The sequence below is a fragment of the Pseudorasbora parva genome, chromosome 20 (genome assembly GCF_024679245.1).
Source record: "Pseudorasbora parva isolate DD20220531a chromosome 20, ASM2467924v1, whole genome shotgun sequence".
Taxonomy (NCBI): Eukaryota; Metazoa; Chordata; class Actinopteri; order Cypriniformes; family Gobionidae; genus Pseudorasbora; species Pseudorasbora parva.
Genome location: NC_090191.1, coordinates 22,878,519 through 22,898,292, shown reverse-complemented (window position 1 = coordinate 22,898,292; position 19,774 = coordinate 22,878,519). Strand labels below are relative to the sequence as shown.

The 19,774-nt window shown below is 40.5% G+C and overlaps 1 protein-coding gene across 24 annotated transcripts in view; it reads right to left on the bottom strand.

Moving 5' to 3' along the window:
• celf2 (cugbp, Elav-like family member 2) overlaps window positions 1-19,774 on the bottom strand; it is a 185,533-nt gene that overhangs the window by 100,571 nt on the left and 65,188 nt on the right. For 23 of the 24 annotated variants that reach the window (XM_067427587.1, XM_067427590.1, XM_067427588.1 and 20 more), the window contains exon 1: window positions 9,587-9,798. The exons of the other annotated variant lie outside the window; for it this stretch is intronic. In XM_067427587.1, the coding sequence (XP_067283688.1) occupies window positions 9,587-9,729 (143 nt within the window). In that variant the 5' untranslated portion in view covers window positions 9,730-9,798. Of the gene's footprint in view, window positions 1-9,586; window positions 9,799-19,774 lie in introns of those variants that run through there. 24 annotated transcript variants of the gene reach the window in all.

Sequence of the window (19,774 nt, the reverse complement as noted above, 5' to 3'; positions counted from 1 at the left end):
CGTCAAGCACCGGGAAGGGAGAGGCGTGGCTGCTCGCGCGCTGCTGCTGCAGCGAGTTATTAACCAATGCACCTCTGAGTCATGTCAATCTCTCTATTCTATACGAATTAATGAACGTATCAAAACCCGTGTGACTTCCTTTCATTTCAGGGAACACAAAAAACAGATTTTCAGAAGAATGTTCACGCAGCTCCTACAATGAAAGTAGATGGGAACTGGAGCTGTGAAGCTTCAAAATGGACCAAAAACTAGTCCATATGTGAATTTGTTGAAACGATATGGCAATAAAATTAACATATATTCAAATATGTTGTATAAATGTGCCTTGTTTTTTAAAAGATCGACATCTCCAGTCCCCATTCACTTTCAAAAGCCAGAGCAGCATAACTCAAACTGAGCGAATGTCTTCTTTTGTGTTCCATAGAAGAAAGAAAAACAAACTCGAAAGGAACAACCCAGATTTTTTGGAAAATAAAACCAAAAAATCAGATTAAGAGATACTAAATGGACCTTTATATTGAAGATTTATTGCACCGAACCAAAAATTCAACACGAGGCACATCCCCGTTTTACTGTGCTCATCCGTTCATGCGTATGAAAGAGCACATTTTCTTTTTGTTTTCTCCTCGCGTGCCCCCAGGGGAAGGGGGTCTCGAGCCGCAGCTCTACAGAGCACGTGTAGGAACTAGGTCATGGGAAACACTCATGCTTAATGCGTATATACACACACACAAATTATGGGGAAGAAGAGGATGTTGTGCCTCCCATTCCGTAGCACGTAAAATAAAAAGATCTGGGGGTATGTATGCGTCCTGAATTAGCAACCATTAAAAAGTCCATTGCCTTGCAGTTTATGCTTTTAAATTGTCCATGGCATTTAGGCTAGATAACAACATATTCAGCCAAAAGCTTCAGAACAAAACAAAAAGCCATAATGGGCCATGCTTGTCCTTAAAGACCTAGTGCAATGAAGGATTTCGGCTGTCATTAAAAAGCAGTTGCGCAGTGCTATAACCAGCAACAAATGGCCAAATTAAACCCTAAGAAAATAGTTTTAGCAAATTGTGATAAACAAAACGTGTCGTGCTCTGTTATGACCCGTAGCCAACAACGTGCTAGCGTTCGCATGCGTTCCAGGGTAGTGTTTGTGCATGCAAGGATGCACAATCAATATTTCCTTCTTACTGTAACATTCATGAGAAAACAGAAGACGAAACTAACCCTAGAGCCAGATCCTCAGAGACAGTTTAGATATAGGCTACGATTTCTGTAATGATTTTACACAAATTATTATAATACACAAGCCGGCGGGGTCATCTCACCCTCTAAGAAACACTTGTGAATGCCGCCTCCAGCTTGGACAGTCAAGCAGAGGTGAATACGAAATAAACGAAGTATAGGTAATATACAAAAATGTCGACATTAGGTTATTATTTGTGTAACACTACAAGCACAAAATGATGGTACTTATAAACCTCACTGACCTAAAATATCAATTTGTGCATCAATTACATACCACCACAAAAAAGGGAAAATAAATGCATTGTGAGTTCTGGACAGGTTTATAAACATCCCACCATTCTCATACAATGTGATATCTACTACCTTGGGCAAATATACCATTACATAATGGATTGTGCAATAAAGAAGCAATTTACGAGTGCCTGGCATTGCTGTTACGCATGTTATGGAGATGATGAATTCACTAAATGGGCTTCTATTTGGAGAGAAATTCAGCTGTAAACCCAAAGCTTAGAGGGAAAAAAAACAGGGGTGAACATGAAGGAAAGGCAGACTGAAAGCACACAATGCTAATAAAGACTACAAACATCTTTGCAATTACTTGTATATGCACAGCTGTGATACGAAATAGACATTTAAAGCATATTTCTGCTTAAAACCAAGCCCTCTAAAGACATATGGCACCCAACCTAATGTAAGTAACCTGCTCACATAGTGCACTTGTTAGTGATTCTTACACGTTGCTCAGAATTTGTGTGATTACAAATGCAGAGCCACTTTTTTTTTTTTTTTCATTCCAAGCCACTTTTCTGCAGTGGAAACATACTACACATTTCTGTATCAGGCTCTGGCACCCTATGCTTGGAAAAGGGGGCAACAGGGATATGAGTGATTTCTCAGGACATCCATTTTACTGATATCTGGCAGGTAGTAGGGACAATTTACGTGTGGTATTAGGCGGCTCAAGCCGCTCGGAACATTAACTCACGGCACAGACCTTCATGTCGCCCCCTGAACATCCTTCAATCTTTCCGGCTTCCTCTTCTGTGTCCTTCTCTTGGGGTTAAGAAGTCTGATGAAAGCACTTAAGGGCTGATATCATTCTCTCTCACAGAAGATAATGGAATTTAGCCACAAGACGTCTTTCATTTGGGTCTCTTTCTTTCCCGCTGTCGCTCTCTCTCTCTCTCTCTTAAACACACACACACACACACACACACACACACACACACACACACACACACACACACACACACACACACACACACACACACACACACACACACACACACACACACACACACACACACACACACAACACACACACACACACACACACACACACTCTCTCAGGTCAAAGGTTTCCCTGTTCTTCCTCCTGTGGTTGTTATTGTTACCCTTTTACCTCTTTCTGTTCTTTTGCTGTCATTTTTTTTCTTCTTTTCCTCACCTCCTCCCCAGGGGTTTCAGGGTTATAGCCTGAATATTTTCTCTTGCCGTCAACCTGGTCACTGCATTACTGTGAAAGAGTCGCCAGCGGTTATTTTAATGATAGCAGACTGCTGCGAACACACAGATCAAGCAGCGATATGGATAACTTGCAATTTTTCTACACACTGGAGGATTAAGCGAGGTGAAACTATATGGTGGCATTCACTAAGTAGATTATATTAAGTCGAATTCTTGTTGATCCTGGAACAACATTCCAATCAACCAATCAGATTTGAGGCATATATTTACAGTCAATGTCAATTTTAGGGATTACAACAAGCTTTAGGGGTGTTAATATCATTCATAGGGATAAGTTATGGGTCACATTTCGGGCAGTTGCTGTGCTGTAAAACCCTGTGTACGCCCTCTTCTTCCTCGTTTTCTTGGGGTCCTTATTCTTTGTGTTCTCACTCTCTCTTTCTCTTGGTCTCACACCTTCTCTTTCTCTCTCTCTTTCTCTACGCCTCTCCCCCTTGGGTCTGGACCCCAGCTGCCTATAACACGTATTGATTGACACGTAGGAGGAGAGCAAGGAGACGAGAGAAAGGGAGAGGGAGAGAAAGGCAGGCCCGGCAGGCTGCAATGCACGGAGACAAAAATAGTACACCAGGAGTTCAAACCGCGCAGAAAGAGAGAGACAGAGAGAGACAAAGAGAGAGAGAGAGAGAGAGAGAGAGAGAGAGAGAGAGAGAGAGAGAGAGAGAGAGAGAGAGAGAGAGAGAGAGAGAGAGAGGAGAGAGAGAGAGAGAGAGAGAGATGGTGGAAAGGGTGGGGGTAGGGAAGATAGTTAGATGGAGGATAAGATGAAGGAGAACATGCTAAAGATGGCAGATATGGGGCGGGAAAAAAAGACTGGATGTATTGGGGGTGGTCTTTAAAAATCGAGGAGGCATAGCAGCCACAAAGGGAGGTTCTTGTAAGCACCCTTTGGAAACTTAAAATGGCAAATGCTCTCCTTCTCCATCGTTGGTTTCACTGTATTTTTTGGGGTGGAGTTTTAGAATGAAGGGGTGTCTAATTAAACAACTAAAGCCCTTTCAGATTGGATTAGTTTAACATGGAGAGGTGAGGTAAACTAAAGCATACCAGAACTTCTCAGTAATTTTAGTCCTGTCAGAATGAGCCATCAGTAGTCATTTCGGACAGTCGCTGTAAATATGTACGTATATTTCGTATATGTATATATATTTCGTAATATCCTGTTAAAATGTAGTTTTCCAATTTTTTTTTTTTAATATCGAGGTGCTTGAAAAAACATTTAGTTGCGTTTTAGGTGGTGTTACATGTCTGTGGTCTTACCATTCAGATAAAAAAAGAAGGTGGAAAGCACTTGCCAGAGGCACAAAACCTCTTTTAGCTCTAGGTAAGTGCCTAATTAACATAATCTAATCAGCATTTGATTAATTTTATTAATACATTGTTCGAACAGACCTAACTGTTACATATAGGTTTGATTATTTGTTTCATGTGATATCAGGAAGCGACTTAATACGAACATGATGACAAATCATGCCGTAAATCGAGTTACCCCTCCCACTTCTGCTAGTTTTACTGAAATTTCTTATCCCGTGCGAATTGGCCATTTAAATTACAGACGCCCTGTGGTAAAATGACTTTATTCCACCTACCCTGTAAAGCAAATCTCGTTCAAATAGTGGTTAAACCTGGCATAATTTCCAGAACTGCAAACATAGCTTAAAAAACACCTTAAAAAAAAGTCTCAAAGAGTAGACGTCAGCATAGCCTGATTGTAAAAACATCCCTCTACCTTTTGCTCCAAAAAACTTCTAACATCTAAAAAAACAATTGAAATTAAAACTAGAGACAGAACTTTTTTTACACAATTTATGATTACAGGGCATATTACAGATTAAAGCTGCCCTATGTAATTTTTCCATCTGCTAGAGGGCACTTATTCAAAATAAAGGCGTAGTTTGATGACGCCAAGTTGAGCGCAGAAACTTGGGACGTGGTCTTGACCTCACAGCCGGTGGAAAAGAATCAGGATAGGACTTGAGCAGAAATCATGTTCATGGATGCGGTTATTAATGTTACTGTAGTATGAAGCAGAGCAGGACTGAGTGTTGAGGGAGCTGAACAAGGCCGCTAGAGCGATTATTGTGCAACACACCTTGCAAGCAGCGGGACTTTTATTATGACGAGACTTTTATTATCGCCGGCGCCATTTCCAGTTTCCCGGTCATGAGTATGAGGTAACGCAGCTCTGTTTATCATATTAGATACATTTAAGTGTTTAAAATGATGTTATGACGTTACTCTGTGTGTTTGTTCAGCGGCTGCTGTGACACTTGTTCACACTGCTAAGAGTAAAGCGTTTTTGCCAAATCCTGTGTGCCGAGGGTAGCAATTGGCAGGCGACTCCCTCAGACGTCCCAGGTCCTTGGTTAAAATTTCTCACAATTTATAAATAGTTGTAAACATTTGGGATATTGTAAGAACTCAACTGAGAAAATATATATATATATATATATATATATGTAACACTGGCCTAGGGTTTTTTGGATATTTTACTGGAAAAAACATAGTACACCTTTAATAAAGACTTATTTTCACATGGTTCCTTGCACAATACTACTGTATGTTATGACCTCAAAACACTTTTACCATATAGTGCATTATTTGTAAACTACTTTCTGGCGTCGTTTGCATCACATAATCAGCTTGGATATACCTTATAGTTCAAATTGGATGAGCCATATTTATTTCCAGTATATGCACACCCCATATCAGTTGAATTCATGCAGCAGACTGCGCAATGCTTGACAACCGCAAACAACTATCCTGCGGGATATGAAACCTAGAAATATTGTGGTATAACAAAATCTCTACCTTTTGATGCATTTCTGTTGTTGCACAATATATCCATCAGCCCTAGCATTAAGCCGTGCGTATGCATGCATTTATGGACATACGTGCTGCCAGCGGTCTGTCAGATGAATCTGTTTGGGCTTATGAATATTTGATTAACTCATGGATTATGTAAAGCAGTGAGCGTGCTCATTTGGGTGAGAGCACACACATACATACGCATACTCTCAGTTACGCTCTGCTTCATACTATAGATATTTTGCCTCAGGTCTCAGATAAGCACGCACAGACATATGTACACACACGTGACCTGCTGTATTTGTCATTTGATTGTCTCTAAAGCTACCTTTTCACTATCTGCGATGAACCCATGAGAGTACTACAGGAACTTCATGAAGTTCTATACCGGATGCAATGAATTCTAATCAAAACTGTGAGCACAGGGTGAGAATACCCACTCTCAGACTATTCCTTTAAAATTGTCCAAAGTAATCCCTTTATAACTATTACATAGTAATAACATTAATTAGACCTAAAAATCATAATATGCTTTTCTTTTGTCTTATGCATTTATTGTATCATGTGTGTATAAGGAGAATAACAGCTCCTTCATGACCAATTTGAAAGGGATGCCACTGAGGGATAAACTGTGACAACTATGTGTGAATGTCAGATATATATTACATGTTAAGAAGGCCTTTGAGTTATTTTCAGTGAATCAGTTAATTCAGTTCACAAAATAAAAGCCTGAATGATTTGTTAATGAATTGAACTAATCCAGTTATTGAGTTCAACTCGAATCAATTGTCTCAATGATTTGGTCGCAACAGTTAAAAGATTAACAGAGGGGAAGATTAACAGTGTATAATTCTATGATATTTTAGTCTGTTCGTCACATAAAACTATTGTGGCTTCATACAACTAATGCAAAATACAGTGCGCAATTGTTTTAGATTCTGTATTGAAGCTTTAAAGCCTTTTGTGTTCAATGGAAGACCAAGTCTTTGCCTCAGTACGATATTATGGTGAGTTTCTTGAGACAACTATCTATTTAAACTGTCAACATGTTTCTAAATACCTATCTGAATAATAACACATGTGGTTTAAAGGCACACTTGACTGTAACTCTATCACCCCCTTGAGTATTGTGGTTTGCTAGAGAGTGCATATGTGTAGCCTGTCACTGTAATCTGGGATCACTAGCCTGCCTAATCTTCTACATAACCCGACCCTAGTTGTTTACATTATCACCATGCCAACCAGCAGCAATGCTATTAGGGCAATTAGGGTTTTCTGCTATGACATCACAAGGCATCACAGCACACTCTATATATATATCTCCAGACTAGACTCCCCTAATATTCATTTAACTTGTTTGTCTGTTCTGTCACATTGATCTAGGGCAAAATCTGCCTCTTAAATCATAAAACCACCCAACATTCATACTAAAGGCCCGTTTCTGCCTCCCGCTATCCCAGAATGCCAACCTCGGAGTGATTGTTGCCCAGCGCAGTGAACCTTACTGGTTTAATTGAACAGGTCCCGGGGAGCAAAATTGGAGTTTAAATAAATTTGCCATTTCTCTCCAAGTCCTACATTCATTAAAGAGCCTTTTTCTCCTTTCCATTCTCTATCCATCTCCCTCCATTCCTTTGTTTCAACGTCCCTCCCCCCCGTTCCCCTCATTAAAGTGGGACCCTGAGAGCGCTGGTCACTGCTTCTCATTTATTTTCATTTGAAACTCGCGCAGCTTCACTGAGCCACAGCTCGACGGTGAGTACCGAGGGACAGGTCATTCTCCTATAACACAAAACCACCCATTTCTGCAACATACCCGCACACATATCCCAGAATGCACAGTTACAGCAACATGTCGCCACAGCCACACACAGACACGACCGCCATCGCCTTGTTTTACCGCAATGAAAGGCTTTCCAAGCCACTAATTGCAGAGTACAAACTCCAATTTTTGTAGCGGAAAGTCGGCAGTGCTGTACGAGTGGTTTTAGGAAGAAACTGTAAGCTTTTATGACAGTCTGACAGAAGTATATAACATAACTGACCTGGTGTTATCCATGATTGCTTAACCCTTTAATTTCCTGCATAAACACATTCAGCCATGGCTAAAGCATTTAAATAGCTTTGTCAGCTGAACACTCATACAAGCTACACTTGATAATCTAGTGAGTTGCCTATCTACACAACATTTCTGGGCATCACAAATGAACATTTAAACTTGCCTATGATGACTAAAAATGCTGTCTAGGCTGGCAGTTTATCAGATTTTGAGATTGTGATGTGCAGCATTAACGTCAAGGTAGGCAGCCCGCTAGGTTTCGGAACATAAATAGCATCAAAAAACGTTTCAGATGTGTTGAAAAATCCGTAATATTACACCTTACTATCAATCGTAAATAAAGTCATTGAATTTCTAGACATCATTACGGTACATTCGGCATCAGATGGATTGAAGTTGAAACTCAGCGACATAAATCGATGTGAGTCCTCTGCGAACGAAGCATTACATCAACCGCCAGAGGCACACGCAATAAATTTATTTATAGTCCCAGCATGTATAGTTTTCCCATGAATGTGGCCCTTCGTGTAGCTCCATAAATCATTGTTTGCATCAAATAATGATAAACGTTCTCAAGACCATAGATTCAGTCCCGTTCGCATTGGGGTACATTTGTTAATATTTGGTCGTATTTATTTAATGAGCGTGCCTTTGCGCACACTTGTGTGTGGTGGTTATGGACCTTTATGGCACGGTTGAATTTGACATTTCTTTATTAGAGGAGGTTGAGTTATAGACAAGGTGTGTGTATGTGCTACACCAGAAGACCTGACCGCAGTCATTGGAGAGATTCATGTTCCTCTGGGGCTATTTTAAAAGCCATTGAGCACAAGTACAATGAATGAGTAAAAGGCCATAAATCTACTCTTTAAACCAACATGGCCGCCTCTCTGGCCCAACTAATGCCCTCACAGACCATTACACTCCGCACTTTAAAAGCCTGCGTTATTAACTGCCCATAACCCTGGGATAAAAACCAACTCGACATGGCCTGATTAGCACCCTTCTTCAGTTAAAAAAAAAAATGGCCAGAGACACAGAGAGGAGAGGTAAAAAGCAAGCCACAAAGTGAGTGACAGCCTCATTGTTGGGGCGTCCCATTGTTGTGAATGCTTTCAGCGCTACCCTCCTTCCATCTCTCTACAGAATGCCCCCCTCCATTCCTCTCCAGACCCCCCCCACCCTTTTAAATCCAATCGTCAGAGAGGCGTGCAAACAAAAGCAGACATCTTTCTAGCGGCGGGACGGGGCTTAACCCCTCCTGCTCATCCCTCTCTTTGTTTAATGCGATTATTACATCCAAACAAACTCAGAATTTAGCTTCTCGCAAGTGTGTTGGCACTCTTAAACGTATGCGTATATACCAACACACTTTACAGGTGCATTATTCAACAATAGGAATGCTTGTACGGAAATGCGACCGCAATAAGTGCAAAAACGAGAATGCAGTAAGTGAGGACAGTGATTTGCATGCAAAATTGTATTATAAAGAATTTGATGTCTCTTTCTGTTTCCCTTGCGCACACGCGCGCATTATCCTGTGTGCATGTACACGTATCTCTAAACACTTCTCTACAGCTGTATCAACTCTTCAGTTTTTAAAGAGGCTCCAAATGAACCGTAGGGAAAAGAAACAAGAGAGGGGAACATTGCAAGCTGTGCATTTTTACGGCTGGCAAGATGAGTGCAGACGCTACAGTACCGACAGGGTCCCGCAATTTGACAAAAACACAACTGCATGCACGCACAGCTCAAACGGCCTGCAATCGGCATGTCAACGAGCCACGCCAACAAAACCGCAGGCTGCCGTCAACCAAACATTCCTGAAACGGCTCGCCGCATGCCTGCAGCTATGAGCGGCGAACCTTTCGGAGCTAGCCGGATCTCTGTGTGTGTGTGTGTGTGTGTGCATGGATGTCTTTGTGTTCTGTCCAGGGACAGCTTTACCTCAGCAGCAGTTCTTCTGTGCTCCTCATAGATACAGTGCTGTTCGCGGTAGATGGGTATCGCATGCTGTCCACACACACACTCGGCACAAAGCCCAGCTCAGACGAGTGCTCCAACATCGCCGTTACTCCGAATGCAAGCATGCACTACACGCACACGATCCTTGTGCTTTCAGTTGTGGCGGGTGTACGCTGGCCCTTTCTCTGGCATCTGAATCCACCTCTCTCTCTCTCTCTCTCTCTCTCTCTCTCTCTCTCTCTCTCTCTCTCTCTCTCTCTCTCTCTCTCTCTCTCTCTCTCTCTCTCTCTCAGTAACACTCCCTCCCATCCACCCTCACTGGCTCCCTCCTCCTTCCCCTTGTCCCTCCCTCCTCCTGTCTGATTCACTGGGCTGTGATAACCCTTTCTGACAGCTCATGTTGTTTTTGGGCCAGAGCTAGTGCTGTTAGCCTGGTGCTGGCTAGCACTGAGAAGCCTGCTGTTGTCCAGGATGCCCAACACCCCCGAGGACAGCTCGTATCTTGTATCCATATGAGAATAACAACTAAAGAAATGCTGTTTGACTCTAGCAAAGCCAAGCCTTTATATCTGGTACTACAATTCAAGAACTACAACCTTTGTCCTGGAATGTGTAACGCGTCTTCTGTGAATGCCTTCAAGCATGCTAAAATAGGGACTTCTTTGCTATCAATTGAGAAGAACCGAAATCTAAGTGAAACAAATGAGTGGACGCAAAGAGTGGTTTGTTCAAAACACTGTTTCTCAACTTCAGTCCTCGGGACCCACTTCCCAGAATGTTTTACATGTCTCCCTGTTTAACACACTGACAAGCTGATGAGCTTAATTTGTGAGACATCTAAAACATTCTGGGAGGTGGGTCGCCAGGACTGGAGTTTGAAAAACACTGGCTTAAAGAGATTATTCACCCAAAAATGTAAATTACCCCATGATTTACTCACCCTCAAGCCATCCTAGGTGTATCTGACTTCTTTCAGATGAATATAATTGAATATATGTTCAAAAATGTCCTGGCTCTTCCAAGTGTTATAATGCAGTGAAAGGAGGACACGATGTTGAAGCTCAAAACATCCTTCCATTCATCATAAACTTACTCCAGCATGTCTCTGGGTGGTTAACAATGGCCTTCTGAAGCTAAGCGATGCATTTGTGTAAGAAAAATATCCATATATACAACATTATAAACTAAAATATCGAGCTTCCAACAGATGGACATATGCATCGATTTACAGCAGAGTAAACCATGAACTGATGCATGAAGCATTGACGAACTCAGAAGCGCAGAAGATACAGCAAAACAAAACACCGGAAGAAGTCTAAAATGAAATTTTTTAAGAAAAATGTCGGAGGATTTTGATATAAGAGAAAGAGGTGCTTGAGTTTTATTGCCCAGCCCTATTTGTTTGAACCGTGAGAGGCATCAAAGCTTATGCTACTCCTACATCGCTTCAGGCTTACTTTTGGCTTAAGTCGATTTATAGGCTGCCAGAAGCTAGTTATTTTAGTTTTTAAAGTTTTAAACATGGATATTTTTCTTATACAAACGCATTGCTTTGCTTCAGAAGAACCCCCCAAAAACCGTGTGGAGTACGTTAATGATGGATGTATGGATGGATGGATTCACTTTTTTGGGCTTTAACATTTCGTCCTCCATTGACTTACATTATAAAGCCTAGAAGAGCAGAGACTTTTTTTATATATATAACTCGATGTATTAGTCTGAATGAAGAATGTCATATACACCTATGATGATTTGAGGGTGAGTAATTTTCTTTTTCGAGTGAACTATCCCTTAAAGGATAGCTTTGCTCTTGTTTAACCATCGGTGTATTGTTACAATATGTAAATGGACATTGTCCTCTCTATACCAGTTTATTTGCTAAAAAATGTGCTCCAGTAATGGAAAAAGAGTACATATTGTTCAAAGTTGTCAAAAGTTGACAATTATGATACTGTGTTAAAATTCTGAAGGGGTTATATAGTGACTTGAACTTGTCTTTATTTGGTCTGAGCAGTGAGCAGTTTCTCCTGTTTAGGGTGCCAAGTTTTGATACGTGATTTCAGGTTAGGTTATACATCAGTGCTACTCATGCTGTTCATTTGTCTTTTTTCCTCGAGACAACACCAGGCTTTTTGAGAACCATTCCTTTGATAAATTAGCTCTGCGGTGGGAAAGCAGAAAATCACCAGGGACGTGGATTAGTTTGAACGAGGGTTCTGAGTGTGAGCGTTGTATGTGCAATTCTAAGAAGCCCATGTTCCTCCCAATGGGAACATTTTGTTAATAGTCACACTCATCTGAAAATAACCTCTTGTCATTGCTCTTTCTTTTCACCATCTGTTCCTACCCTTCCATTTCTCTCTCATTCTATCCATCCCAGAAAAAAAACATATTTACCGCATCTCCCTTTAAATGTCTCCTCCTTTCACAAGTTCCTCACTCTCTCACTCCCTCTTCCAAATGTCTTCCAGATATGCCTGTTTAAAATGCATTGTGTTTATTACGGCTTATCAAAGTTTAATCGCGAGAAAAACACATCAGAGGATCAAGGGCACCGATTCATTAAAGGACAAAATTTTCTTTTGTGATCCTTGCACACTTGGCTACGATCATTCATAACGCTTGCAATAATTGCCAAAGTAATTTGTTTACCAAACACCTGTGATCCCGAGGTGCCCCATTAATGTCCTATAACTGCACCTACTTCAATAGATGCTGATCCCACCACTTCAAAAAAGCTGTTTTCCTTCAACGCTGATCTGCATTATAGTGACCATAGTGATTTCGATTACGGGTGTCATGCAAATGAAACCGGTTAGAAGCATAAAACAACCAGTTCCAAATGTCTCTCTGCTCCATCTGCCACCTTCTTTTCTTTCTCTCCTTCTGTTTTTCTCTACCGTCAGCCCCTCTGCCAGTCTCACATGTGCTAGTCACTGTAAATGTAATGGTTGTCCAGCAGCGGGTGTTTCTGAGTGGCAGGCATTTAGTCAGATGTGGGCAGGGAACTTAACGGCTAGATGAAAATGCCAAATGTATTACCGATCAATTCTAATTCACGCTGTTTTTTCATTGCGATTCGCAGGGGTATATTTTTTGCCATTTGTTTTTTGCAACAAGAAAATCTACATGTCTGTCTGCATGAGGGCTGAAGTCGAGCTGTTGCTGACAGCCAAAGACAAAATCGCTGCATGGTTTCCTATGATCTCTAGCGATGGTATTTGATTAGCTGAGTCTGAGGCAGATGCCTGATCACTCTCAATTGGTTGAGTCCATAGGGCCCATTATGAGTGATTAGTCCAATATAAGGGAAGAATGAGGAAAGGAGAGGAGAGGAGAGAAGAGGAGAGGAGAGGAGAGGAGAGGAGAGGAGAGGAGAGGAGAGGGAGAGAGAGGAGAGGAGAGGAGAGGAGAGGAGAGGAGAGGAGAGGAGAGGAGAGGAGAGGAGAGGAGAGGAGAGGAGAGGAGAGGAGAGGAGAGGAGAGAGAGAAGAGAAGAGAAGAGAAGAGAAGAGAAGAGAAGAGAAGAGAAGAGAAGAGAAGAGAAGAGAAGAGAAGAGAAGAGAAGAGAAGAGACGAGACGAGACGAGACGAGACGAGACGAGACGAGACGAGACGAGAAGAGAAGAGAAGAGAAGAGAAGAGAAGAGAAAGAGAAGAGAAGAGAAGAGAGAGAAGAGAAGAGAAGAGAAGAGAAGAGACGACACGACACGACACGACACAACACGATACAGGTGAAACAAAATGAGAAATCATCAGAAATGGAATGAGGCAAGAGACAAACATTAAAGGAGACAGAAATGCAATGAGAAGAGATGAAAAAGAATAGAGATGACGAGATGAGACAAGACGAGATCAAATGAGAAAAGGGATGAGTTGAGATTAAATGAGAAAAGAACAAAGCAAAGATGAGACAGGGTGAGACAATATAGAGAATATATGATGGAATACCATGAGAAGAGATCAAATAAGAAGAGAAAACACAAGATGAGACTAAATGTTAATAAAGTAAAAAAGATGAGTACACAACAAGATAAGAAAAGAGAGGTGACAAGATGAGAGAAGACAAAAAGAAAAGTGAGGTGACGAGACAAGACAAGACACACAAAAAACTCTATATAGAAAAGTGTTGTGGCGAGAGATGGGGTGAGAGAGATGAGATTCCTGCATGTATAGACAGTGCCCTGGGACAATGTGTGCAGACACACACACACACACACACACACACACACACACACACACACACACACACACACACACACACACACACACACACACACACACACACACACACACACACACATATACACACTCAAAGCCAAAGCAGGCCGATTATAAAATCATGTACAGTCCATCGCACAAACATAACGTTCTCTGTCAAGTCGTTGTATTGCATTTACAGTTTAATGAAATGACCTAGTTAGAGTATCTTCCTGCCTTCTCTTCCTCTGTGCTTTCCTGCAGTATTCCCACTCTCGCAATCCTTTATTCCATTTTATCCCTATGACGCTATACTGTTCTTTTCTTCCTGTGTTTAATGCCAGCTATCTCTGTTTTTCACTCGTCTTCTTTTCTGCCTAATTGTCTTGTCTATAATGGTGATTAAAAAGGTCAATGCCCGATCACTCCTAGCCATGACGACCCATCTTGAATGGCTGCTGCGACCGGTTAATAAGCGGGGCGTTTGGATTTTTCATCTCAAAACAGTCCTCAAATATCTGGTAAAAACTGGGTTTACTGTCCCCTCAGGAGCTTCCAAATACAGTCTTAGCGCGCACACAGGACACATACTCGAGTTCAAAAGCAGTTTTAACAGAACACAAGGGGTTTCAGATGTGTTTTTAACAACTAGGCTTGTCGCCAGTTATTGATAAGTCTGATATTAAAAAGACATTTTTTCAATGACACAATGGCACAAGATCCATTTTAACTTCGTCTTAGCCTCGTTCGCAGTCTCTTCATTGACCGAAGCACTATTCAAAGTCACTCAGTCTATTATTACACGATAATAATAGTGTAATAAGCAGAAAAAAATGTGAATTGTCACTTTCCATGTCAATCAGACAGTCTCTTCCTATTTAAGTGCACAGTTCTTGGCTAGGATAAGCTGTGGTGAAATGTAATGTTGCAAGCTACACGAGGGCTAATATACAGTCAGCAGGTCATCCTTGCAAAATGAACTCCATCAGGGTGATCAGGACTTTGACGTGGAGTGATTCGACCTGAAAAGTATCTGAAAGGGTAAGCCTAACTCCACAAATCCTCAATGAGGACAGCCGAAAGATGCAATTTTGATGTGTTGTGCATATAACAAGCATTGGGAAAGCCATTTGTGGCAACATTAACAGTGTGACTTTTGCCAGTGTGTGTGTCTGTGTGTGTTTCTTTAAGCAGGTCAGGCTGATGCAATTCACAGAGGTTCTGCCTTTATTATTAAATGCTATCAAGCCTTAAAAAAGATGGAATATCAAAGGAATATCCCAGCCGTTGGAGAGAGGGAAACGGGAGAGAAATGTAAGGTGTTTTGTCTGAATATGAGAGTTCTTGAGCTAACATTAATAAAATAAGGATTATGTGACGTCTGCGCTGTGCCATTTCACCTATTCAAAACAGCGTTTGGCTCTCTTTGACCAGCACGCTCGGGTTATTCTACCTCGTTTTGTCTCTCCCACAGGACCGAAAACCCCGTCTCTAACAGGATGCGGTCCACGTGGGACCCTTGCAAAAAAGAAAGACCCTCAATTCATTTTCTCTCTCTCTCGTTCTGCAGGAGGAATGCACCAAAACACAGATGAATAATTTAGATTTTTTTTTCCCCCCCAAAGAAAAGGTTTGACGCAGCAGAAGAAAGAGCGGCTATAAAACATGCATGAGATACACGAGTCCACAATCAGATTGCTGATATGAAGAATTAATCTTATCTTTAAAACACATGGCAGGAACACATGAAAGCACAGCGGTAAATTGTTCTTAAGTTTTTGGCTTTCCGATAACCCCATTATGGGGATGAGATGAGATAGATCGCCTATTGTTCCAGTGACAGCGTTATTACGGCCAATCAAATACAAATAGTGCCTCTATTTAATTTGAAGACGACCAATCAACAGAGATTAAAGACACAAAAGCCCAATCCATGAATGGCAGTTAGAGTGAAGCGTTCAATGAGTGTTAATGTCAGCGTGACTATTCATGATCCTGTTGCCGGCAGATCAAAGGTTTGGCAGGAACTGTGTGTGTGTGTGTGTGTGTGTGTGTGTGTGTGTGTGTGTGTGTGTGTGTGTGTGTGTGTGTGTGTGTGTGTGTGTGTGTGTGTAAGGAGAAGGAAGGAGCTCATAAGAAGGTGAAGAGCTTGTTAATCTTCGAAAGTTGGTGTGTGTCTTGTAGAGGTTTACACAGACATAAACGGGACCCTGGGACTGGATGACTAATTTGAAGCTTTAAGACTAGAATATAATATTCATATGAAGGTAATTCATGCATTATTTAGATTAATTAACAAAAATGTATGTGATGAAATGTATGCTTTTATTCTTTCATAATAAGGAGTATTCTTACCATTGGAGCCATTGATATGATCAGAGAAAATTAAGTTATTCACATAGAACAACATCTCGCTTTCAAAAAAGAAAAAAAAAGTAGAAGAAAAAAAGAAGAAAAAAAGCATAGATATTGGATGAGATTGTAAAGATGTCAATGCATATTTTTCAAATATTGATGTTCTTTTAAATTATGATTTAAGGCGCTCATGGTCTAAGTTGCAGAAAAACAGTTTAGTTCCAAATTAGTTCATTTTTTGTGTGTATTTAATTTGTTAAATTTAATAATTTGTTACATTTATATAGCACTTTTCTAGGCACTCAAAGTGCTTAACATATATCAACCACCCCCAATGTGCAGCATCCACCTGGACAACACATTCTCACACCCAACTCGTCACATATGGACGCTTGACCCGGACCCCTTGTCGTTACTTTTCAACGAACTGGGTGTACCTTTATCGTCAATTTTCGACGCGCTGGGTGCTCCATTCATTTCAATGAGAAACCTTTGGCGTCATACACAGACGCATTTAATTCTTTGCGTTTGTAAAAGCAGACATGATTTTATTAATATTTAAAGGCTACTTTTATATTTTGGAGCAACTAACCCAACTCCTACCCTAAACCTACCCACATCTTAACAATATAAAACACATACCAGGCAAATAAATGTACAGTCACAAGTATTTATTGCAAAATCTGACCAAAACAGTATAAAAGTATTAGCTCATGTTGCATTCCAAGTCTTCTGAAGTCATACGATATCTTCATGTGAAGAACAGAGTTGATCTTGATGTTTTATTCGCTGAAATGATGATCCCGCTTCCCCGTGAACGAACTCATTCATAACTCATTCAAATGATTCAAACGACTCCTGAGCATGACGCAATCGGTCACAAGACACACGAGAGCCAATGACATTTTACAATCAATGCTGATGTAATGACGCAATTGGTCACAAGACATATGAGAGCCAATGACATTTCACTATGAAATCTGAAGTACGGACGGCAATATTTGAAATTTGATGTGTTTGTTCATGATCTTCGGCGGATGGAGATGCTGATCGCTTTTGGGGATTTTCTTCATGCAAATCAATCGTTTGGCCTCGGAAAACTTGGATTATTTAACTTTTTTTAATAACTCGTGGATGCAGACGTATGTTATATCATGTGTTTTATATCATGTTCACACAAATGGGTAGGTTTAGGGATAGGGTGGGGTTGGGTTACATGTTAAAATGTGTCTAAATAGCGTAAATAAAATAAATGTAAATGAAATCATGTTAAAATGTGTCTAAATAGCGTAAATAAAATAAATGTAAATGAAATCATGTTAAAATGTGTCTAAATAGCGTAAATAAAATAAATGTAAATGAAATTATGCTTGCTGATTTAATTGAGAATCACACTCCAACATGTCATAATGGCAAAATTATAAACCAATGAATAATTTCAATAAATAAATCAAAAAATAAATTTCCCCATGACGATAATATTCCCATTCCCTGTGCGTCTGTGTATGATGCCAAAGGTTTCTCATTGAAATGAATGGAGCACCCAGCGCGTCGAAAATTGATGATAAAGGTACGCCCAGTTTGTTGAAAAGTGACGACAAGGGGTCCTGGTCAAGCGTCCATATGTGACGAGTTGGGTGTGAGAATGTGTTGACCTGGATGATGCAACGGCAGCCATATTGCGCCAGAACGCTCACCACACACCAGCTTATGGTGGAGAGGAGACAGAGTGATGAAGCCAATCAGTATATGGGGATGATTAGGAGGCCATGATGGACAGAGGCCAATGGGCAAATTTGGCCAGGATGCCAAGGTTACACCCCTACTGTTTAATCAAAGGACATCCTGGGATTTTTAATGACCACATAGAGTCAGGACCTCGGTTTAAAGGACAACTCCGTTGAAAAATGAACCTAGGGGTAATTAACACATGGTTACAGAGTAGATCGTTCTCTGGGATGCGTTTTCATGAAAATCGAATGTAAATAGTTTTATCTCTAAAAACAGATACGCTTATAACGGTTGTCAACGTTAATACCACTAACAAGACTCAAAATAGCCTCACACTAACTCGGTAGCATAATGAGGGTCCATAAATGCAAACCGAAGCATTTTTTGAACTTTGTAAGTGCACAAACAGTTTAATAAGAAGACACTTTATAAAGACAGTCCATTACGTGTATACAGACAGCAGCCATCTTGGAAAACAGTCTCGACGAGCCGAGCCACCAACGCTGTGCTTCATAACGGCAGTAATTGTTGCTCTGTTTTTAAAGTTTCTGAAGCGAATCGATGCATTTGTGTAAGAAAAATACCCATATTTAAAACTTTATCAAGTAAATTTATGGAAAAAGTGTTGAAAGTGCCTCTGCAGTTCAAAAGGCTTACATTATCATTTACGCTCGTCAGACGTAGCGTAAGCATTTTGAACTGCAAGAGGCACTTTCAACACTTTTTCCATGGAAGGCGATCGGCCGGAACTTTACTTTATAAAATTTTATATTTTTCTTTTATATAGGCCTTATTCCCCCCCCCCTCTCTCTCCCTCTCTCTCTCTCTCTCTCTCTCTCTCTCTCTCTCTCTCCCCCCAAGCCATGTGGGGCATAGTATTTGATGGACAGATGCATTATTTAAGGACTTTATTTTAGTGTCATTATAGAGCTTGGATTAGCCAGGACTTTTAAATATAAAACTGTTATTTATGTTATTTAGGATAATTTTATTAGTCTGAAAGAAGAATGTCATATACACCTAGGATGACTTGAGGAGTAAATCATAGGCTAATTTTCATTTTTGTGTGAACTATCTCTTTAACCCATTATAGATGTTCATCTAATCACAAATCTCATACACACAAACAGTTTAAGTTGCACCAGTGAGTATTTTTTTCTCTCCTTGTCCTCCCTCTCACACATGCACACGTGTTTGAACTTCCAAGCGGCACGTAGAATAAGACAGCCAGTCGGGCATGTTCTATTTTGAGCTATTAGCAGACAGAAATTAATTTGTCACCTTCCATTAGAGGCCTGATTCTGGAGTTCTGTCTCCTCAATTATTTCCTCAACATACACACAGCAAAAGCCATTTGTCCCCACTATTTATGTGGAAAATGTTTTGCCTGGATAGATGATTTATTTTTCTTCTACATTGTCATTGTATTCAGGTCCATATTTGCTCTTGACTGAACTCTGTATGTGTGTGTTTGTTTAAGTGTGTATGTGTGTGATTGTGTGTGCTTCCAAAGTGAAATAAGGACTATTGTGCTTTTGGATGCGGATTTGTCTGTGTAGACACTTCAAAGCCAGCACGCTCTCTAAAAGAATGACAGGAAAACAGAAGAGGTAGAGAATCTGTTCATTAGGATGCTAATGAGAGAGAGAGAGACAGAAAACACAACTTTATTTTTTTCTTTCTGGGTATTTTTGGCTATTGAGGAGCATCAAAATAATCTAAATATTTCCCTTTCTCTGTGAAAAGCTGTCAACAGTGGAATTGTTGCTATGAAATATAATCTTCAATGTCACGGCAATGAATAATCATAAAACATGGACAATAAATATTATACGGGCAAAATTCTTCACTTATGAAGCATTTTAGTCCCTGAAGTTAACCATAA